This window comes from Podarcis bocagei (assembly GCF_964188305.1).
Source record: "Podarcis bocagei genome assembly, chromosome: 13".
Lineage (NCBI taxonomy): Eukaryota > Metazoa > Chordata > Lepidosauria > Squamata > Lacertidae > Podarcis > Podarcis bocagei.
The window spans coordinates 40422116-40446747 of NC_138138.1; the positions used below are offsets into that span (position 1 = coordinate 40422116).

At 44.8% G+C, this 24632-nt stretch overlaps 1 protein-coding gene across 1 annotated transcript; it reads left to right on the forward strand.

The window, feature by feature from the left end:
• SPN (sialophorin) lies at positions 1–24613 on the forward strand. Its single transcript, XM_081168739.1, has 3 exons — positions 1–14; positions 12726–12844; positions 21644–24613. The coding sequence occupies exon 3, from the start codon at positions 21714–21716 to the stop codon at positions 22884–22886; it is 1173 nt and encodes a 390-aa protein (XP_081024865.1). The 5' UTR covers positions 1–14; positions 12726–12844; positions 21644–21713; the 3' UTR covers positions 22887–24613.
• Positions 24614–24632: the final 19 nt, after the last annotated feature.

A 24632-nucleotide genomic window follows, 5' to 3' on the forward strand; every position in this document is an offset into this window, starting at 1 on the left:
AAGACCATTGGCAGGTATGGCGAAGAAGCCACCCCACTCGCTCCCAATGCACCCCCTTGGTCTCTGCCAGTGCTGCCCTTCCCTGATGGTTTTTGCTTTTCAAAAGGGTGGGGGCGGAAACAGGGTTGGGAATGGCGTTTTTCAGTGGGTAAGGCTTTGCTCCGTTCCGAGTCCCACCTTTTCGTCTCTTCTTTTTCTTTCCTGTGATAGAGGAAGACAGGAATTTGAATTTTTAATTTGAATTTTTAGCTGTGTTTATGTGCGTGCATGCCCACAATTTGAACTCAGCTTCAAGCAGCAAAAAGTCTTAGGCCAGCACTGCGTTCCCCGCAGGACAGCCTGTGGAGCCCTGGCAAGGGTCTTCTGCAATTTAGCAGCTGGGTGGCAGGTAGAAATTCAACAGGTGTAGTATGCTGCCTTCATGCCAGAGGAGGGGAGCTCGTACCCACTGCAACCAAGAGCACAGAAGCTCTGCCAGAAAGGATGTTTCAGCCACAGATAAATCTAATGGGGCTAATAAAGTTATCCAGTCTTCCTCTCCCCAGCTGCCCTCATGCATTATGAAAGCTGAAATAGGCTCCTGTTTTCACCTGTGGGGGCCGGTCATTGCCTCTTAGCCTAACCTACCTAACAAGGATGTTGTGGGGATTAAATGACGAGGCGGGAAACCATGCACACCACATTGAGCTTGTAGAAATGGTGGAATATAGAACAATAATACTGATAATAGTATTAGGTCATAAAGAGATACATTCTGTTGTTTATGAAAAAAATTCATAACAAACCGAATTAATAGTAGAACAGAACTTTATCCTTTATGGCAGGATATAACTAATATATTAATATATAATATGAACAATAGGCCAAGGAGATAGACAGGTCACCGACAGTCAATGTTAGTTTTAATTTGCAGCTATACATATACCAGCTATATATATACATTTACACATGCAAAATCCTCATAAATCTATGCCATCTTTTGTTTGCTTTCTGGACCACGCAAATGACAGATGCCCGGCCTTGCCTGGTGGCGGCGCCAGCCGTGAGTTGAAAATGGAGAGCTGACAGCTGTCTAGAAACGATAAGATTGCCACATGATGAGGAAGGCCTGTTGAAACATGGCAAGTCCAACGTCTCAGCCGGATTCTGCACGCCTGGCCACATTCTAGGATTCACCACCTGCACCCTTTTAATATGTTGAGCTGCGGGTTGCGAATGCTAATTATATGTATTTAAAATATTTCACCCCTCTGGGCACCTGGTGCAGCTGCTTCCCTGCATTCCCACAGACCAGGTTACAGCAAGGAATCAAGCCCTCGGACCACCGTGATACCACCTAAATAGGGCTGTGTCCCCAAGCGCTGTAGAAATCCTCGGTCTAGATCCTCGGTCAGTTGCTGCGTGGGGCAAGTGATCTCTCTGGAAGCCAGTGGAGACAGGCATCGCCATCCTTGTTGATGCATGAAAGGGAAAGCTCATCTCCACCCAAACTCTGTCACACAAGCAGAGGCCATAACGAAACCCTTGCAACTGGAAAAACACAATGATGGGGTTGAACTGTAGAGATGGAGAGGAATTCATTCATAACCAATTAGGCAGAAATTCAAACGCATCAGATTTGCGTTTTCCAAACCAATGAACCAAACGCCAACTACCCTTTCAAACTAGCACTTCTCTGATTTAAAAGCCTATGAGTTGAGGTAGCTGCTGGCTGCCCTCTTTTCTCAATGCATGCTCTTGGATATTTCTTTTTCCCCATTCATTTATTTATTATTAATGTTGCAATACATATATGAAATCTTTACATAATGATACAAATACTTTATATTCGTAAATTCACACTTTCGCATTTCATTACGTACCAACATTTATCCATTTCTTATTTCTTGCCCTGTGTCTTCCCTCCACCCCTGCGTGACTTCCTTGTTATTATTTTGTAACTTTATTATTGAGATTGTAATTTTGTATCTTAATAATTAAACATTCAATCTTATATATCTGATTAGCTTAACTTAACTTTGTGAAATCAGTCTATACATATCAATAAATTCTTGTTGGAGCATCTTTTGGTCATGTATTCTTCTACACATTTCCATTCCTGATTGAGATTTTGATTAGATTGCATTCTAATTGTTGCCGTCATTTTTGCTAATTCAACCCAATTAGCTCTTGGATATTTCTTTTACGTTTTGTCCTCAGGTTGCTGTTCCTTGTTGCTCCACTGCCTTCTGGAGTTCTGACACTATGGAAACAAGATCTCTTCTCAGGCAAATAATGGGCTACAGCATGCCTTTTGGCTTCCTTATCCTTTTGGCCGTGGCCACAAATGGTGAGGAGAATGCAACCACACAACCTCAAGACAAATCTTTGCCTCATCCCACTGTTGCAGCTAACGAATCGTCTCAAAATGCAATCGCTTCGGTTCATACATCCAGAGAAAATGTAACGAACAAAACCTCTGGAGAAGTGTATTCTCCTACCTTGAAGCCTCTTTCCAAAGAATTGACTGCAGCTGCAAAACGGCCTCCGAATGCGACCATCAGCACCACTGAGAGGTCACCCGGCAAAAAACCAAGCGCAAAACCAGGACAGCCGAAGGGAGAAGGAGAAACGAGGGCATTGCCTCCAGATGAGAGAAATTCAACCCAAACCCATGGTAACAGGGGCTGTGGGGCTGGCTGCCGACCATCAACTACCACACCAGCTGCAACAGCTGGATCTGGTGGTCTGACAGCAAGCCTTGGAATCCTCATGGCAGTGGTCCTCTCTCTCCTGCTCTGCTTCTGACCCTCGTCTGACCCCCTTGGTTGACGTGGGGCTTCCAAACCATGAAGTCCACTCACTCAGGGATGTGGTAGGATTGTAGTAATGCTGAAAATACGCCCTGGGACATCTCCTCCGCTTCCAAACACCTAAGCCCCAAATATAGTGTGTGTTTGTGTGAAATAAATTCTATGTTTTTTGAAAGAATCGCTCTGAGATCAGCCCTTTAAGCTCTCGGACTGTGTTACAGTGGTGAGACTGTATTACTCCTCTATTACCTTCCTCTCACCTCAAGAGTTTCGTATGTACACCAGCGCATCCTTGAAGACTGTTACGGCTAAAATCTGGGTGCGGGGTTACTCTGCCACCCAGCTCATCGGACTAAGTCCGTGGGTCCCTGCGGAAGAAAATGAGCTCAGCCGGACACAGGAGCAAACTGCAGAAGGTCCAAGTTTATTGCGCAACAGGTTCAAGGCGAGATTGAACCCAGAGAAAGGGGTGACATGAACTTTTGAAATTTCCCTCCATATCCCAGAATACAGTGCATGAAACGTCACGAATACATTATGGGAAGGTTGGGTTTCACAAGTTACATCATGAATATACTTTACATGTCATAAATACATTATGAAAAGGTGGGATTACATTAATTAGCATTTTCGGATGAGGGAGGGGGGATATGCGGAGCGGGAAATATACATAGATACACATTTATTGAGTACCGGTGGTGGCAAGACAATGGGTCAGAGATATGCATCGTCTGCCACCTAATATTGCCTAGAGGAAAGGTTTGGCGAAACGATCTGACAGGATTAAGAAGTTCCTGCGTAAGTGACCTGCTGCTTCGGGGATTATGGAAGTAGGGATAGCATCATGGAGTCCACGGGGAACTGAGCTGAATGACACCAAGAGCGAAGAAATCGGAGTTACGGTTGATTTTATATCAATTTCTAAAGATTTCAATGATTTCAAACCCATTCTGTACTATAGGGCAAAAGCAGAAACAGAATGGATACATTGTAACAGGAGCCCCCCCCCCTTCCGTTCCGTATCAGTCCCCCATTCGGAGATAGATTTGCATTAAAGTTCTGTAAGAACTTGCAAATCTTTTCTCCGCACCCTAAATCTTGGTGAATGGGATGTGTGTCTTTATGCAAACCTGAAAGGGACTTGCAAGCCATGCCTCTTACGGTCATTTGCAAGTATAGCAGTGCAGGTAGCTGCATATAGGGTATTATATAAAGAACACCTCTTGTATTTTGTTGCTAAATTACTTGTGGCATTCTCAATAGTGTTTTATGCTTTACACCTAGCAGGAAGGTCTTATTGACTGAAAAATGCAGTTGGTGTTTTGTCCTTCGCCATTTTTGTGTATTTCTCAGGTGTCAAGCTAGCTCTTCTGTGGTCTCACACTGACATAGTGCTACAGCAACACATCCTGTCTGTTGAATCCCCTCGGGGCTTTCATTTAACCATGTTGCCTGGCATTCACCATAGCTGGCACAGGTTGGACATCTCGTGAGGGAGATGCCTTGGCCTTGGCCTTCCTATGGGATTCTATTATAGGCTGTGGTTTTGCACGCATGGGGGTTGCTCACTTGCACTTAAAGGACCAAAAGGCTAATTGCAGCCTGGATACACTTGCCCAATTCAAACTGAGCCCAATTTGAATTTATCTTGCCCCATGGTTCTCATCTCTTCAAACCAATCTGTTAAAAGAAAACCATTCTTAACAAGGGCAGTTGTCCAAATAAGTCAATTTAAGTCTATAAGAAATCATTCCTGCTAAACCAAAGCATATGCACCTTCATGTACCTGGTGTTTTGTGGATCCAGAAGCTTGTCCTTGGCAAAACGAGGTTTAACACATTTTAAAATGGATAGGGAAAGTTGGCGGTGGAACAATTAAATGTGGTTACAAGTTGATCTAAACATTGGACTACACAATAGTGTGAGCTATTAGAAAGTATAAAATGCATGAGAATTCTCCATTGGTGTGTAAGCAATAAGACATTAAACATAAAAACAATTACACACAAAATTGCCCCCCTTTGTGGAAATCACACTGTCAGACACATTTCAACATTCTTACATAATAACACATAATACAAAACAAACTAATTAAATATCAGTTACATATCTTGACACAATTGTGATCTTTTACGTATGTATCTTTTGAATCCTGGAGCACAGTCTTAAGGTTCAAAAGTGGGAAAATGTCCTTGCAATTCAACTCCTCCCCCCTTTGTCAGCCCCACTCCCCATCAGTCTATATCCTTTGAAAGAGATAGCTGTGGGCACTTTGAAAACTCTGGCGTTGCAGGTCTTGTGATGGCGAAGGGGTTGTTGCTGCTTTTCATCATTGCACATCTGTAGAAGTGATATCCTGTAAGGGGCAGGGTTTTGGGGCGACTTAAAAACACAGTTAGACAAGAAGGATGTCCTCCAGTTTTCATGGGAAGCTGCAAATAATAAAAAATCTTAGCACATTAAGCGTTTCATTCATTGCAATATTACTATCACATTTTCCTATAACTACTGTTATTATCTGCCAAGTTCGTTTGCTTTCCTTCACTTTGGAGAGAAAGAGAACTGTAAAAAATACAAGGTTAAAATAATAATGAAACACACACAATGACTTATGAGGAACGAAAAATAAATAAATGCTAAGACACACAATTTTAAGAAATCTGAAGTAACAATGAAAATAAAAGAGTGTTTCTTGATGTGACAACATTGGCTATAGGACAATACTGGAAAATGACTTAATACCAAGGGAAAAAATGAATGGCAATTTAAAGTTGTGCAAGTACCTTGCACTAGCCAAAATGACAGAATTAATAAGAAATGCTCAGGCAAAAAGGTAAACAAATACCATTCCACAAACAATGTTTGGTTGTGCTTCGATTAACTTCATAGACATCATGGAGAGACAGATTAAATAAATGAAAACAGATTACTTGTAACTTTAAAAAAAGTGTCAAAGCCACAAAGAGATGGAAGTCAAACTGTAGCAGGGATTCAGACTTGTTTCACAGAACAGAAAGAAAGTTGCTGTGGGAGGAAAAGGGACAAACACTTTGTTATCGGGGTTCACATATCCTGTTAAAAGGGAAAATTATTTCATGTGAGAAGCCTGTCAGGAAATGCTGTTCCTAAATGTATAGGCAATGTATAGGCATATACACACACACACACAAAAAAACCTCTTATAAAATTTAAATCCCATGGGGGGGGGGGAGAAACTACTCAAGAGAGGAACTCACAGTGGGAGTGCTTTGATATTTACCTGTGAAAAAAATTTGGCATGTCCAGTACTTAACTCTTGTCTTAAGTAGCCCCTGGAGCAAAACACATTAAGGATGATTTCCCTCAATGGTTCCACGTTTTACATAAGGAAATTTGGAAAGGTTTCTCCCTGCAGCACACTGCTCTCCAAACCTTCTCTCTCCCCCCTCCTTTCTCTCTCTCTCTCTCTCTCTCTCTCTCTCTCTCTCTTTAAGCTGATCTAGCCTCTGTGCATGTGCAGAGTTCATGTCTCAGAAACCTTTTATACCATTGAAAATGTTGCATCTTTTGGCTCAATTTGAATAAGGAAGGGAAAGGTAAGGGGTAGATTTTAAAAGTAGAGTTAGATTTTAAAACACAAAAAGAGAAACTCAGTAATTCAAGTACAGTATTCACCTTCCTTTATGTACAGGAAAGGGCTATCATTATTGGTCATTTTATCTGGTCTTTCGCAGAACAATCAACCGCTCTCTTATTTATGAGTAAAAATGGCCAGTCATTGGTCAAGGCTAATTGTACTTGATTATTCATTTGTATGTGCTTAAACTTTGAGTAGACTTTTAAATCTGATTTTTAAATAGTAGACAAAATGATAAACACTGTAATCACTCAAATGCTTGATATTACCAGTTGGGCTTCACCTCTCACCTTTTAAAACTAAAGAGCAAAGCTAGGCTGAATTTCAACTCCATTACCACACCAGAATTTAAGAATTACCCTCCAATGCTTGCAGACACATAGCCTTCCACACAGCCACAAATTGGGAGAGTTGAAAGGGGACCCTGGGGTCATCTAGTCCAACCCTCCAAAATATAGGGTTCACAGCAAGATTTCGCAGCAAGATTTGTACTACCAAAGAGGCATACACATTTAAGTACAGATTTACAGCTGGGAAAGGAATCATCTATGCTCATATCATGTACTAAGGAAGAGGAAAATAAAAGTACATAACTTTACACAGAACCCTTTTTGCAGATCTTGAGATAGTTTGAGTGAGTTTGAAATGATATTTAAGGAAGAAGTGAACAGTTTTCGTAAGATAGGGAGAGGATCTCTTATAAAGCACAGTTAAAGCAGCCCTAGATTTAATTTTTAAAGGGAATACACAAGTGTTGCCCCCTCCCCTCTTTGCAGTTTCCTTTAAAGGAAGCTTACTCGGGAGTAAATTTACCTGGCACAGAAGTAAGAAGGGAGAAAACAACTGAAAGAGGCAGAGTGAAACAAGGGGGAGGGGGGGCATTTTCTAACAAAAGAGGCCATGAAGTCTTATAGAGACTGATATCAGGAGCCTTACAATAACTCTTCTGTCCAACCAAATCAAAGTTAAAACTGGACTCAAATATTTTTCTTAGAATGAACACCATACTTTTATAGGCATACGCTTAATGAAATGCATACACTGCATTTTAGCTTGAGAGAGCAGTTGTGCTCAACTAGGCTTTTGCAGCAGAAACATTAGGTTAAAAGCACCTTCCAAAATAAGACTGTAGACTCACAATCTCAAAAGTTGGGGCAAAGCAAGAGGTGGGGTAAACATTTGCACACTTCATTCTCATCTTCTCTTATTTAGGACTGCTAAGATCCAGCATGGCTTCCTTAGATTTAAATTTTGAAGCAAGCTTGCAGTTTAAACTATGCACACTTAAGAAAGGCAGTCTGCCAGAGACAGAAGGAACAGACAACACACATAACAGACAACATGTAAACATACATATTCTCATATATGTATTAACAGACAACACACATAACAGACAACATGTAAACATGTAAACATATATATTCTCATCCTTTAGTTGGTTATTGCAAGGAGTTGGGCCACTACCTTTGGCTTCATTAAGTGAAATTAGTAGGAAGGTCCCACATGGTTTTATGAGCCTCCTTGCCTCTTCAAACACACCACCAGTTAATCAAACTGGTAGGGCTCACAACGCTTGGTTGACTGGGTACCCCTTTATAGATGCATGCGTTGCTGTTGTTGCTTTTTTTTTTTTTTTTTTGCTTTTTCCTTTTTTGGGGGGGGGGTGTCTGGGATAGAGAAGGGGGAAAGAGAGGGGCTGATTAGGATTGGTATGTCTAGGGGTTTGGTATGCTTAGTACAGGGACATATAGTAAAGAGGAGAAGGGGCTTCTAGTTGCCTGGCAACTTCCTTAGTGGGTTTTAGAGAGCTCTAGCTATCCGGTTCCTTGCATTCCATTTCCTATTTCCTTATTTCCTTATTTCCTTATTTCCTTATTTCCTATAACCTGGGGTCTCTTTCCACTCTGCCGGTCCTGCCCAATTCCTCATGGGCTATCCCTCCTGGCAACCTCCTACCTATCGTCACATCTCAGGAAAAGGGGCCCTACTGGACGCCCGCGCCATGCGGTGCCAGATCGGGTGGTCCCTGGATAGAATTTCGGGTCGAAAATCCCCCTTGCTTTCGGAAGCGAGCTTACAGTACACGTGGTATGTAGCTCGACCGGTGCGGCTGGGATTGATACAGAAAGCAAGACCACTTCCTGCCCCCTAGCAAGGACGCTCGGGAAGTTCGGAAAGAGAGCTCCAACCCCTTGCTTTCAACTGGGATGCCCGTTGCAGAAAGTCGGCTATCTTTCAAGTCGGGTCTCTCCGTCTTACTTTCGGGCTCCCAATTGGTGCGGCTGGCTGGAGATTTTAAGGAAAAGGGATAGAGCTCAGAACCCCCCTTTCGGGTTGAGCAGCGGTCCACGGTCTCTCTCACTAACCGGACCAAGAGAAAGGCGAGAAGGAGCGATAGAGAGGAGGGCAGAGAATTCAGTTGCCAGGAGATTCCACCCCCTTCCCACCAGTGCACTGGATTTTCCTTTTTCCTTATACTCACGCGTCTTCTATGATGATCCCGGGATCGATGAATAAGCCGGCTGGATCCCTCTTTTGCTCCCCGGCTGAACTCCTAGGGCTTTCGATTACCGCCCAGAAGATGGCTGGGGGTCCAAAAGGATCTTCCCAGGCAAAATGGCCTGGAGCCGGCTGAAGATTTCGGGGCCCCCAGTCAGCAGCTCGGGAGAACCGCAAGCCCCGCGTTGGGCAGCCAACTGTTACGGCTAAAATCTGGGTGCGGGGTTACTCTGCCACCCAGCTCATCGGACTAAGTCCGTGGGTCCCTGCGGAAGAAAATGAGCTCAGCCGGACACAGGAGCAAACTGCAGAAGGTCCAAGTTTATTGCGCAACAGGTTCAAGGCGAGATTGAACCCAGAGAAAGGGGTGACATGAACTTTTGAAATTTCCCTCCATATCCCAGAATACAGTGCATGAAACGTCACGAATACATTATGGGAAGGTTGGGTTTCACAAGTTACATCATGAATATACTTTACATGTCATAAATACATTATGAAAAGGTGGGATTACATTAATTAGCATTTTCGGATGAGGGAGGGGGGATATGCGGAGCGGGAAATATACATAGATACACATTTATTGAGTACCGGTGGTGGCAAGACAATGGGTCAGAGATATGCATCGTCTGCCACCTAATATTGCCTAGAGGAAAGGTTTGGCGAAACGATCTGACAGGATTAAGAAGTTCCTGCGTAAGTGACCTGCTGCTTCGGGGATTATGGAAGTAGGGATAGCATCATGGAGTCCACGGGGAACTGAGCTGAATGACACCAAGAGCGAAGAAATCGGAGTTACGGTTGATTTTATATCAATTTCTAAAGATTTCAATGATTTCAAACCCATTCTGTACTATAGGGCAAAAGCAGAAACAGAATGGATACATTGTAACAGGAGCCCCCCCCCCTTCCGTTCCGTATCAAAGACCTAGATTAACCCGTCTAACTTTGCAGTTTAACCACCCAGCCGTTCCTGTGTTGGTCTTGCCTTATCGACTCCTTTTGTTGTTCAACCGTTGCAGTTCATGGGCCCTTATCAGGCTGCCCCAGACAGGCATCCCTTCTGTGACTTTCGTTTCTTCGTGCCCTGCGGCTTGAAACAAAACACTGCCATGCCAGAACTGAGCAGGTGAAAAGCTTCCCTTTGCGCTTATCTCGGTGCCCGGAGAAGCCTTTTGCTCTGCCACCCCTGCTGAGGCCCCAAATGAGCCGGGCATCTCATTTGCAATCAACCATGGGGAGGGACATTTTTTTCGAGACTGCAACAGGGGAGAAAAGGCTTAAATTTGCCTTCCCAACACACCATGCTGACAGGGTCCGCCATGAGGCCCAAGTGGCGTAGCAGTTCATCGTAAGATTGTAGCGTTGGAAGGGACCCCGTGGGCCATGTAGTCTGACCCGCTGCGATGCATGCATCTCAACACACCGTCTCCCATCCAGTTTGAAACCATACTGGGCCCTGCTTAGCTTTGCAAATGTGCTAGCAGTTTTCTTGCTGTGCCACTAGGAGTGGAGTGTTTGTTCAGGGGCTGGGCACACAAGGCCCTGGGTCCAATTCCTTGAATCTCCATGTTTTGGGCCACAATTCAGGGGTAGCTGAGCAGGGAGTCCCATGGGGGAACATAGTGGTTTGTCTAGGGTTTCCACCAGGGGTGCTTCCAAGCCTGGAGATGCTGGGAATTGAACCAGCAAAGCAGAGTGTTTGCTCTGCCACTGAGCTATGGCCTTTCCAAGGTTCAGCTCCCTCTTTCAGCTCAAACACATAATGGTGGCGCAGTGTTGAAGACCCTGGAGAGACCATACTGCACAGAGGGTACAAGACTAGGCGAGGTGGGCCACGGGCTCAGTGTGTGCTTATTTTAAAATAGCCTTGAATTCTACTTCTGAAAGTGAAGCATCTATTTATATTGTCTTTATATTGTCTTCCCAAGAGTCGCTTGGGAAGAAACCAAGTCTTTAGTGTCATCAGCTCAGTCCTGGGAATACTCTGCCAACAGAGATTTAGCAGGCACCTTCTGTTTCAGCTTTTGAAAGCTTGCCAAAAACTTTTCTATTCAGTCAGGCTTATGCAGGCAATGAAGAATGCATCTTTTCAAAACAGTTGGCTGATTTCTGATATGTGTGTGATTATTTATATGATTGTTGAAAATGGTTTTTTTAAATGAATAGTGGAATATATAAACAGTAAATACAAATATATAAATATTTTATGATCAATCAAATGAATAAATATTATTTGGGGAGTGTAGAGGATATTGGAGAAGGATTTTCCTGATCATTTGAGTTTGCTGTGTAATCATGGGATTGCATTTACTATTCAAAGGATTTTGACATGTTGTACTTGCTGGTTTCCTCAGCTGTACTATAAAATAAATAAAACAGTATTGTAGCTGATAATTTTTTTTTAAAAAAAAAATCTTTCTTACCTGCACCGATGATAGTCATTGTTTGGATGGGAGGCTTTTATCCATTTCCACAGTCACACAATCAATCAATCAATCAATCAATCAATAGCTGAACTGGGATTCACACAGTCACAAAAACAAATTAACTGAAAAAGCCTCAAATAAAAAAACACAAAATAAATAGCAAAAACAAAAGCACCAAATATAAGCTCCAAATATCACCTTAGAACACTGCAGTCGGAAATGGAAGGCTTGAATTACAATTGGGGGGGGGGACGCAAAGTAGCAGCGCAACAGGAAACACACAGGGGGACACAAAACGGAGCACATTTGGCTTCCAAAAAAAAGTTCGGAAACCAGAACACCTACTTCCGGTTTTGCAGTGTTTGGGTTCCAAGTTCTTCTTTAACTAAGCTGTTCGAAAACCAAGGTACCACTGTATTAGACAAACTAGAACCAGGCTGCAGACATGGGGCAGGCCAGAAAGGGACCCAGTCTAATTACAAACTTAATTCCACTTATCTGGGAGTAAACACCCTAGAGTGCAATGCACTTTCCTTCTTAGAAGACAAGGTTAGTCTGGTAGTCCTACATACACAACACACAAGATTTGCATACATCCGCCACAACACTGGTGGGTACAGAGACTGTGGAGGTAACAAAAACGTTTTGCTGCTTGAAATGGGCTTGTAGCACTTGGGCCAACCATTTAAAACGGGGATGGGGATGCTGTGCTTCTCCCAATGCTGTTGGACTCCAACTCCCATCAGCTAGTCTGATGCTCTAACCACTACACCACACTGACCCTCTCCATTGTGGTTGCCCAGAGATGGTGGAAGTGGAACCACCGAGATATTCTCAAGTCTGGATGTTCTAGAGGAAGACTTAGAGAAGTCACACACCCACACACATACCCCACCCAGTCCCACAGCAGTAAGGGGAAGATGTGCAAAAGAAGATAAGCGCTTGCCAGCTTCAGGGAGCCTGTGGTTGCCCTACTGATATCTAGATGACTAAAAGGGGACGTTACTGCCCTAGTCTGAGCAGGATGAAAACCACCATCCACTTGCACGGCCAGTCTGCTTGCCTGGCAGCCCATCCATCTTACTTTCCTCGGCCGTTCTGTGGTTGTGCCTTCCTCGGCTGTGGGTGCAGGAAGCGGAGCTGAGCTTGCTTACTGGTGAGGCTAGTGCACTCTGCATGAGCTCTGAGGCACCCTTTCTTCACGTCGGCCGCCCTAGCATTTTGTGTGGGAGGGTGGATAACTTTGGTGGTCCTTGGTTCCAAGAGCCTCTCGGTCTCCCCACATGTCCCAACGTGGGCAGGCCCCTCTCACATCCGCGATGCATTGCCAAGCTGACTACACCACTTCCTCTCTCTCTGTGCATTTAACGGTTGCTTCTTCTTTTTCAGTATTTCTCCACCGCCACCTCCTTCTTGGTTTCATTCACTCCTTCCTGCCTGGCCAAACAGAATATTGGTGAGGCGAAGGCAAAGCTGAGGCCTGCCCCACAAGAACCTTCCCTCAAAAGGTGGGACCAGCATTGCGTGAAGCCTTCTTCCTAAGCAAAAGGTAGAGGGGAGCGGGATGGTGGGGCATTGGTCATTTGGGATAGAGCAAAATTGCAAAGTATCGTGTGGAAATGGTTGTGGGGAAGGTGGGGTGGCAGCTGCGGAAATGAGAGGTGCATTGTTAAAGTGCGTTTGTTGTATCGTCCACCTGGCATCCCTCGAAGGAGTTCTGTTGGGCATTTATTTTATCTTCACAGAAACCTGTGAGGTAGGTTAGCGACTAGCCGAGGCGGGATTTGAACCTGGCTCTAAATCAAATCCTTTGTCTGCCCCGAGCTGGGATTAAGAGCTGAAAGAGCTGGAAGAACAGTGGAAAAGAGGCTGCTATATGCAGAGAATCCAGCATCTCGACCAAGTGGCAAAATAGAGAAATCTGCTTCAGGCAGGACCATGATAGAGAGATGGGGAAAGGCAGGAATTTGAATTTTTGAAGTGCCGGCCCTAACAGAAGGGAGGCAGTACTTCTGGGGCTCAGCTTCAGGCGGCATAATGACTTGAGTTGGCACAGGAGTCTCCACAGGACTAAATCAGGTTTCTGGTCCTGATTTCACTCTTATAATCTAGGCAGCTATATAGTTTTATAGTCTACAGCCACATTTTCCTTCCTGGATGCTGGATGCATTTCTTAAACTCTTTGCTGCTCATGAATAACACATGCCGAAACGTGGAAAGTCAGTGAGCACGCTTTTTCTATGGTGATAAGTCACAGATTCCATGCTGCGTGGATGAGTGAAAGTGCTGCACAGCCCTCAAGTTTCCCTACACCCGCCTTCGATTACGATATCTCACAGTAGATTCAGAAGAGCCGCAGTGGAGGAGACACAACGTGCACACTCTTGGCATCTCCTGTCTGAGCTTCCTACGCAGGAACTGACAGAAGATGGTCCATTGTGGTGAGATGGGGGGAATCCCCCTCCCAAAAGCTGCAGGAAAAGCACTCAGAGGACAAGTTTCTTTCAGGGCAGCCTCTCATAGCACTTCTCTGCTCCCTCAAGGGATGGGATAAGGTAGAAATTTGTTTGCATTCTAATGAGAAACTTCCTAATCCACGCTTCTCAAGCCAATGCACAATTAATTATCCTTTGGAATTTGCACCTCTCCAGATTTTGCAGTGTAGATCTCCAAACCGAGGTGTGCAAAAACGCATATGCTAGTGCTTCTCCAATTTTCCACCTCCCACATGAATTGTTGAGGGTCTTGGCAGACCACTTGATGATTTCCCCCCCTGCCTGCTGTAGCAATTGCAATGCGCTGTGCTAGACGCTGCATGATTTTGAAATGCATTTTTGTTGCTGCTTTTATTTGTTATACTGTATGTGCTTGTACTGCACTTTAAATTCCATAGAATTTGATAGACTTCAGAGTGCAAGTGTCCTTTGCGGAGATGGCACAGACCACCTGAATGAAGCTTATGGGCCACTGGTAATCCGCAAACACAATTTGGGAACCCTGTGTTATGCACAAAAATGCATACGTTAGCAAAGATAATGTAGAAAAATCCATTGCATTATAGGAAGTCGCTTACAAAAAAAATGTGCCCAATAGTCAAAACTGCATACCTTTAAAAATATGGGGTTTTTTGGAGAGAATTTTGCATTCAAAAAACTGAGGAATTTTCATGAGGATTTTTTAAAAAAACAGATTGCAATTTGCTGTGGAAATGCAAAGATGTTAATTTAAGACTGGGAAACTGAGGAACTGAGAGAAACTGAAATGGGCAGATATATTCATCCTTTATCCTCAGGGTGGAGGATAAGCCTCTCCAAGGATTATTATACCAGGATCTTCCCCTGACTTGGAGCCTGCCCTGTAGAGAGACAACAAGGGAAACACATGAAATGGGTGTCCAAATGGCACTGCAATATTTGTTTAGAGGGTTGGGCCTAGCAGGGATGAGGCAATGCTTCAGGCAGAGAACTGCCGTGGGCTGGAACAACCCTGATCATTCAGCTTTCTTTCTTTCTTTCTTTCTTTCTTTCTTTCTTTCTTTCTTTCTTTCTTTCTTTCTTTCTTTCTTTCTTTCTTTCTTATATTTTATTGCTTCTATTTCTTTTAATTATGGCAGCATGAGAGAAACACTAGAAAGAGAAGCAGCAGGCTGTGGCAGGAAGAGGGAGCGGCCCTTTCCATCCACCCGCCTTACACAACTGCCACCCAGCCCCTCCTCTCCCCAGGTTCTCTCAGCGGTCAGCCATTTTGTGGGGCGCACACAGCGAGGCCCCTTCCATTGGCCTCCTTTGACCCATTTTTGTTTTATGTTCCTTCCATGAGACACATTGTGGTTTCCTGCTGAAAGGCAGGATAGAAATATAATAAACGTACACAGCAGAACAGTGTTACAGCACACAGGCAGCATTTACACACAATTATCTCATTAAGATAATGTCTCAATGTCAGACTAGGATACCTAAAGGGCCGTCTCCTTTCGTAGGAGCCTGGCAGCTTCTTAAGATGAAGGAAACGTTCAAGGGTGGAGGGTGGCAAAATATCAGGAGCCTCTGAGTTTACGGTAATTCTCTAATGGCCATAATTACTCTGGTGCCAAGTTGGTTGGCAGGGATATTTGGACTGGGCACATGACTTGGTACGTGAGGGAAATTCTTCAGCTGCAAGTGGCAGCAGGTAGGGCCTTGGGCAGTGCCAGTTTAAGGTTTCACAGCAGGCCTTGGCCAAGATGTCCCTCAATGGGCTTCAGCTTCCACTGCGTCACCCAACTCTCTCAGCAATACCACTTGCCCTTGAAGTATTCCCCCAAATACTATGTCATGTGCTCTATCTTAACTTTCCAGACTCCACCCTTGGATGTTTCTTTCTGGAAAACCTAGCCTGGGTCTTCCCTGTTGATATGGAAGAGCAGCCAGGTTCCCATGAGAGGAAACGGTCCTTTGTCTGAAGAAATCTCCTCATGGCCACCACCAGTTGCCAGCTTCCTATTCAACAGGCACACACATACACACATATTCCTAATCCCAGCTCTGGGGCATGGTGGAGGTGTCAGAGGTTGATATTGCATACCCCACAAGCATCCCAGGAAAAAATGGGGCATCCTTTTTTTTTTATCATGAGAGAAAAGTGGCCATTTTGGTTGCTGTGATCTTGCATGGTTTGGCGGCGCAATCCCCCCACCCCCGGAAAAGCACTTTCTTCAGGGTGTGATCTCACATGGTATCCCCAAGCACTTGTTTTTGGGTGCCTTGCCCATTCTTTTTTTGGAGGGGGGGGAACCATGGCCATGATGTTCTCATGATAAAAAAATGAGAAAATGCAGCCCAGGAAGATGGCGTCCTGGATTTTGGCTTCAAGGTCTTGGAGGGTATGGTATGGCTGGGCAGGTGTCATGGCCCATCCCTGACCAGGGGACTAACCGCCAGCCCTGGCTGCCACTGCCTTTTGCTAACTTTCAGTGAGTGAGTGAGGAAAGTGTGACAAGTGAGCTGAAGGAGTTGCAGTCTCTGCTAGCCTTCTGGGCAGGCATGAGGACTGGGCCATTTGCTTGCTCTCTTCCTCAGCATCAAGCCAGCATGGGATTTCAGCAGGTTTGGGGTTGACTCCTACCGCCCTTCTTACAATGGTATCCTGCCTTTCTCTTATTATGGAACTCAAGGCAGTGTACACATGTAAGTTCTCAGCTGGTCTCCCATCCAGGCACTGATCAGCACTGAGCCTTCTTTGCATCCATAAGGGAGTAGACTCATGTGCCTTTGGACCACACCAAGAGCGGACTTTGCTCTTTCAAATTTCAGTGGCATCCTTTGCAGGGCCAAAATTTGACAGCCCCACCTCTCGCCTTCCATTCTGATCTATTTGCTATATCACAGCTACACCGCTCCCTATCCGCATCAACTGACAATTTTTTTAAAAGAGTCTAGGTGAAAATTTCAGTGCTAATTTCTCCTAATATATGTATTTTTATTTTTGCATGCAATTGTGCCTAGTCTACACATTTTTGCAAAGCAATTTCCCCCAATAGAATGCATTTTTGTACAATATTTTCACCCACATGTGCATTTTTGTGTGTGCACACTTTGCTGCATTTCTGTACGTGTGACTCGGCTGGAGAACCGTGCTGCAAAATTGGCGAACTGCAAAGGACGGCTACATTTTGGTTCATGTATTGTTTCAGAAAGTGAAAGGCTCGCCTTTAAATGAGGACAGAATTGAATGTTTGCTCCTGCCCCCTAGCTGCCCGTTAGTACTGGATGGCGAGGTGGCGTTGTGAGCGGTTAGCTCTGCCGCTCGTACTACAGGCCACTTCCGTCAGCAAAAGTGCTATTCTTCCTGAGTGGAAAATCCTGCGTGTGGTCTTGCTGGTTGGGGAGATTTTGTCCCTCCGAACCATTGAGTTGGGCAGCCTCACCGGCTAGGCCACGGCTTGGATGTCCACCAGTCTGGATGGCTGTAAAAGAAAATTAGACCTTTTCATGGAGGCAAGGCTATCAATGACTAGCTATGGTGGTGACTCTGTTCTGCCTCCGCTGCTGGAGGCAGTAATACTGCTGGATACCAGTTCCTGGAAACCACAGGAGGGTTGCACTCTGGCTGCGTGTGAGAACAGATGCTGGATTAGATGCGCCACTGACCTGATATAGCAGGCTCTTGCCACAAAAGAGCTCAGGCATGATATAACTCTGAAAAATGCATAAGCACAGATGAGATTCCAAAGATGGCAACTCCATTCTAGACTCTTCTCTGGTTTTTTTCTTTTCTTTTCCCAAATATATGCATGGCATTTATACAGAGCCTCTCTCCGGGTCCCGAACAGCCTGGTCTGATAGGTCTCATCTTACATTGCAGCTCCTGGGATCTTTACTACTCAATGCATGGGCTCTGCCGCTGAGCTCTGAGCCATCACTCATGCAATCTTAATAATAATAATAATAATAATAATAATAATAATAATAATAATAATAATAATAATAATAATAATATTTGTACCCTGCCCATCTGGCTGGGTCTCTCCAGCCACTCTGGGCGGCTTCTAACAAAGATTGGAAGCTTCTGAAATGTAAAAAAAATGCTTGTGTCTATAATGCATTCAAATTAAAACCACAAGGGAAATCTGGAGCATGGAAACCTGTTCGTATGTGGTCTTCCTCACTTGTATTTCTCAGCTATCGGCTCGTTCCACACCTTCCTCTTCCGATCCCTGCTTCCTTCCCCCCAAAAACCTCATCAGCCTTGCTCCCCACCCTTTCCTGTCTCTTTCAGTTCCTCCTCGTTCAATTTGATTTGTGGGGTAAGACTTGAGAAGGCTGCAGAAATAATCTGGTCCTGTCTCCTACTTTACAGAGGACAGCAGCCCTTTGTTTGAATGGCTCCTCTGTAGGAAGGTGTGTCCCGTCCAAGTGGCACAGTGTGCTAATTCTAGATCCTGAACCCTAATAAAAGAGATCCCTTCAATCAGGGGTGGGGAACCACCAGTCCACGGGCCAAACCTGACCTGCCAGAAGTCCCAATTTGGCCCATGAGAGCTGTTTCCCCCCAAACCATGCCCAGGTGTGGCTTCACAGGAACTACTGGGAGCTTAAAGGAAATTCCCGCTTGTTCTTTTGCCTGAAGCAAGATGCGCTCCTGTGCCTTGTTGTGGAAGCATTTTGTGGGCTATACGAAGGAGTTCCCCTCCATGTTGTTGATACCTGAAAAACCTGAGTTTCTATCTCCGCCTCTATCAGCTGATTTTTTTTTTGGGGGGGGGGAGAGAGAAAGACACACTTTTCCAGCCCTTTGTTCAGTACTTCCCAAAGGGTCAAGCACTCCACACTGGGCAATAGATATAGGACACAATATCGACCTAAACCTCTGGGAGAAACACTGGAAAAGAGATTTGAAATTTACCACACATTATTCTCTGAAAGAGAACTATTTGAGAATGATTCATAGATGGTATTTAGTTCCGAGTAGGTTGACTAAGATGTATAAAGCTGAATCAGATACGTGTTGGAAATGTAAAGAAATGGGAGGAACTTTTTTTCATATGTGGTGGACATGCAGAAAGGTAAAAGAATATTGGGAAATGATTTATAATGAGTTGAAAAAAATGTTTAAATTTACCTTCCCCCAAAAACCAGAGTCCTTTTTGTTGGGAATAACCCAGACAGAATTTCCCAGGTGCCAGAAGTTTATTTATGCATGCAACAACAGCGGCCCGTGTTCTGTTAGCCCAAGAGTGGAAAGTGAGTGAGGTCCCATGTAAAGAAGATTGGCAACTTAAGATGTTAGAACTTGCAAGCTTAACACACAGAATAAGAGAGCAAGAGGAATATATATTTAAAGAAGAGTGGAACATATTTATTGAATATATGGAAAATAATTGTAAGCTGAAAACACTGGCAGCATTCAACAGAGTAAACAATATTTGATTGGTGTAAAAGTGGAAAATTGATTTGAATGGTTATAGTAAAATATGCAGGAATGTATGATATGTAACATGAACCATGGAAGGAGAAGAAGGGAAGTCACTGAATATTTTAAAGTTTGTAAAAAAAAATATGTAAGAAACTGAAAACTCAATAAAAATTATTTATTAAAAAGAATAAGCAAAGGGTCAAGCACCCAACAGTTAAGCTGGCTGTCGGGTGCTTGGGAACCTCACACAAGAGATTTTGACAGGTGGGAGGAACAACCTGCCTGTCAGTCACATGAAACCCCAGTGGTGTTACATGATTGACAAAAGGGCTATTCTCCCCACCTGTTGACACTGGGCTGTGTTTCTCCACCTAACTGCTTAACTGGCCATATGTCATGAAACACACAATTAACATTTCTCTTCTCAGCCCCTCCCCATCATTCTAATTTTTCAGCTATGCCTATAAATTATATGTGCCATCATTTGTTAACTTTTTTTTGAGTGATGCATTTCCTGCTTTTCCGGTGATGCATCGGTTGCTGCCCTCCTGCAGATGTATGTGGATTTCAGACGTGAGAAATGTGTCTGTCTGGTAGGAAGTGCCACTCCTTGTGGTAACCCTTCCTAGAACAGTTGTAGGCAGTTCTGCCCTCAACCAAGCCCCAGACACAAAATAGTGAGTGCTCCTGTCCACCATATTCCTTAGGAATTCCTCTTGATTGGAGCCCCATTTTTTTAAAGTTCTCACGCACCTGACTTGAAAATACTGCTGGTTCATTTGTTGTCTGGTTTAAAAGAGAATTCACAGATGCCAAGATCCATGTTTGGCACAAGTACCCTTTGGTAAGAGAACCCAAGCAGAGATTTAAAATTTTAAAAAATACACAGCAAAGTAAAGCGTGGAAATATAGGCTGGTGGATCTTTAAAATATCCCCTTCTAAGATGCTTCCTAAGTCCTCCTCTTCCATTAGCATAGAAAGAGACTACATGTTTGGCAAGTTAAAAATGGTTTGCATACAAAATCTTCAAAGATCAGGTTCATGTGCTTTCTCATGTAGCAGTCAGAAAAAGACAGGCAGTAAAACTAAAGTTCTAAAGTGGTGAATGGTTATTTGCCTAGAAACAAAAGGATGGCTTGCAGAAAGCCATGAAGCTAATCTGGAGCAACCAGCTTAGCCTCCTTACTAGCAGGAGTGCAAATGGTGTAATGGGAAGAATGAAAGCTTGATAACCCTTTCTCCCAAGATAAGAGAGAGTGACCTAAGCCTGTCAGGACAGCTTACTCTATGGTCTTAACCCCTCCATGCATTAATTAGAGTTAAGCATGTTGGTTATATGGGACTGAGTATCCCACAAATACATCCTTTTATTCATCATATGCTTCTGTCCTTCTAGATTTGCATACAACTCTCTTTCTTTCTAGCTATCTATATTTTTCTCTCTTATCCAGAGCCGTCTTTCCCATTGGACTTAGTGGTTCGTTGCGCCAGGGCGCTGGCCTCTCAGAGGCGCCCTAACGAGTGGGGGAGCTGCGCGGCTTTACCGGCAGCCTCCCCTTTCCCTGCACGCCCGCCAGCTGCGCCCCGCCAACTGTATGGCTGGCGGGCGTGCAGCTCCTTCCCCAATCCTCTGCATCTGCTAAAGATGGCCCTGCTCCTGGTCGCTGTCCTCCTCCTGCCTCCTGGCGAAAGGCAGTGCACCGCCTTCCCGGGCTGCCTTCTCGGACGGCCCGATGCTGGAGAGCATGTCCGCCAGCACGTTTTCCTGCTCGATCGCTGCCACCACGCCAGGGATCGGGGCGGTGGAGGAGGCAGAGGGCACTTTCCACCGCCCCCTCCCTTGTTTTGGAGTTGCCGGGGGCAGCGGCAGAGGAATCTTTGCACACAGTGCTGGATATGCTTAAGATGGCCCTGCTCTTATCCAATGCATATCATGTTCATTTCAAAGCCGCTGGGGAAGGTTGATAGCACAGTGGTTAGAGCATCTGCTTTGAGTGCAGAATGTCCCGGGTTTAATCCCCAGGGCTGGGGAAAAGATCCCTGTCTGAAATCCCGGGGAGCCATTACCAGTGAGTGGGGACAGCACTGAGTTAGATAGACCAAGTGGTTTGACTCTGTATAAGACAGCTTCCTTTTATGTTACTAGCAAACAACTTTTACATTAAAGCAATACAAATCAATTCACCAAATAAAACTAGTTTGCAAGACTAGAGAAAGGGCGCGGTCAGCTCCAGACCTTGTTAAACGCTGGAAAGGAGTCCTGAGCACGAAGTCCCCAACCCATCAGAAGGATTCACGGGTCCCTAATTTTAAAAACCCAGGTGTTTAGATATTCTCTTGCTCCCCTCTCTTTTCAGTGCAATCTTCCAGGGGCAAAAATGTTTTTTAAAAACTTTTCACATTTTGTTCCCAGGTTGCTGTTCCGTGTTGCTCCACGACATATCACTAGCCAAGCAGGCCCTGCCCTCTGGAGTTCTGCCGCCATGGAAACGCAATCCCTTCTCAGGCAAATAATTGGCTACGGCACACCCTTTGGCGTCCTTATTCTTTTGACTGTGGCTGCACATGTTGATGGGCAAGTTTCTGCTACTTCAGACACACGGCCTGTGGGGACCACCATCTTTCTCCCCACGTCAACTTTCACAACTGAAAGGGTGGGCACAGAGCTTGCAACCTCTGCCTCTCCAGCCAAGCCTTCAGCTCTCCCCTTGTCTCAGTCCACTGCTGCAGCTAAAACACTGTCTCTAAAAGCAGCCACTACAGAGACTGCTCTCCAAGATAGCAGCACAGATAAAGATGAAACTATCACCAACAATACATCAGGCCCCCATCCCTCTACCGGCCCTGCGATCAGCCTTACCACAAAAACAGCTGTTGTGGGACAAAAATTTGCAGTCAGCCCTACCACAGAAGCAGCTGTTGTGGGACAAAAAACTGGTACAACCAGTGGCGTGGCAAACCCTCTCAATACAACAACAGCCCCTCTCAAGACTACTGTTGGGAATACATCTGGCATCAAACCAAGGTCAAATTCAAAACAGACTACCAAGGGTGAAGCACAGCCAAGTCCGAAGCCAGAACAAGATGTGGTAGATGACACCAAAACAATGGACAACCGCACCCATTGGCCTGCTCAGTGGCCCTCAACCACGACAGCTGTCCCCCAAACAACAAGCGCTGTCCTTGGCCCAAGAGCAAGCCCTGAGAAGAAGAGCCAGACTGGAATAATTGTGGCCGCTGTCCTCTGTGCCCTTCTGTTCCTGATCCTCTTGATTGCCATCCTCCTTTGCAGGCGAAGGCGCCGCTCTGGCTCAACCAGCTTCAACGAGGGGTGGGCAGGGCAGGTGGCGCTGCCAGACGACTCGGCCTTGGATCGGGATGTCGAGCAAGGGGCAGTGCCTGCAAAGGAAGAGGAGACCAAGCGCAACACACTCATCACATTCTCCGGCAAGCGTCAGTCAAGGGTGCCTTCGGTAGCCATGGAGGAAATAGGCGAGAAAGGAGAGAGCGGGGAGAACCAGAAACTGCTTTGTGGAGATGCTGGCGGAGGCTCCAGCCCAGAGGCTTCTGGGCAAGCAAATGGTAAACTCCCAGAATCCACCAAGCAGTCCTCTCAGGAGATCGTGTTCCCTCCACCCCCAGCTAACCAGGAGTAGCCTCTTCCTCAACGACCAACGGAGGACACACTTCTTATGCCCCTTTCTACCCCCATTCCAGTATATTAGGACACTCCATTGGCCCTGTTCCCGATCCATTCGGAGCTGGTGGAAGGGCGGAGGAGCCCAGGAGAGAAACGCTTGCACCATCAGTGTTTCCGACCACATCCTTTTTCCTGTTTGTATGGTATCTGCAAAGTAGAGACAGTGATCTTAAACCAGGAGTCCTGGTTTCCCAGCCACCTTTAGTTTCACCAAACCTCTTTTTCCTTCTAGAAGACAAGGGGTTTGAGCTGTTGCTTTTTCGCAGCTGTGCGGAAAACACCTTGGTGTGGTTGTACAGGTGGAAAATCCAGGGCTACAAAGAGGAGGGAGGTTGTGCTGGAGAAACAACGGCCTTCTATTTGTAGCAGAAAGTCTTGGTTGCCATTTTCAGAAAGAGGGTAAATTGACGACATCAAATTTGCTGCGATTTTCCGCAACGTCGAAAACAGCCCTATTATCAGAACCAGTTTGCAGGGGACTTTTAACGCAGAAGTGCGAATAGGCTAGCCAGATATCACAACCCTATTCTTTAAATCTATCCAGGCCAGTGGGCATGTAGGTTCATATGGACACTCTTCTCATTTAATGCAGGTACCATCCCAAATCTTTCCAACCAGACAGCTTACTGCTATGTATCATATCAAAAGTACATCTTTTCAAGCAGCCAGTGAACGAACCCTTATTAGCCAATTCTCCAAGATCTGTTGCAGGGTAAGCGGAGTATAGATGTTCATAATTTAAAGTAGACCACAAATGGGAGGAGTGTAGCTGGAGTAATGGGCAATATTTATTTCTGGATAACCATTACAGTTAAGTGGGTTTTCAGGACCCATTATTACAGATTGTTGCCTCTTAATATGCTTCGGTCATTCTTTTGGACCAATTATCAAGGCGTTGGAGTGGGTGGGATGTGGGTTCTCCATGATTTATTTACCCAGGAGTTGAGGTTTCTAACTCCCTTGGAGTGAGAGGCAACAATTTCCTGAGAGGTAGATACATTAGTGTGCAGCAGCAAAAGCAACAAAGAGGCTTAGGGCACTTTAGAGACAAATGGATTAATAGCGGCACAAGCTTTTGTGAACTTGAATCTTCTTTATCTGATGAAGTGGCTTCTAATCCACGAATGCTTATGCCACATACAAAATTTGTTTGCCTAAGATGAAAGAAGCCACACTGTTGTTTTGGCTGAGATAACATGTGTAATCATCTCGTACTTATTAGTACAAAATAGTTAATGATACTTTTGTGAATAGGCACTTAGGGAAACCAAACCAAAGAATCTACAAAAGTTTTTTACTGGTTTTCTGAAAGCCAGTGTTAGGGCACCACAAGATAGATGCTTTAAAATCCTCACAGAATTACAGGTTCCAAAGTTCATTGGAGGAGAAAACATGGCAATTATGCTGGTTTTGGTCCAGTTTAGATTTCTGCTGCAGGTCATAATCTGTGAGTGTGTTTGCCCGCACAAGCCCCAATGAAACAAATAGAAAGAGCTGTGCAAGAGGCCATCTGCCATTTTCCCTACTTGTCTCTCCTCCATTCACCCTCTGGATAACCCTGTCTAGTGTTCACTATATGTTCAATTGCTGTTTGCATCAATTTGTTGTGTTTTTTTGCAGAGATTTATTTTTGTGTGTTGCCGTATCAAAATATATCAATAAAGAAGTTTTACTTTGGTTTAATTTTTTGGAGTGTGGTTTG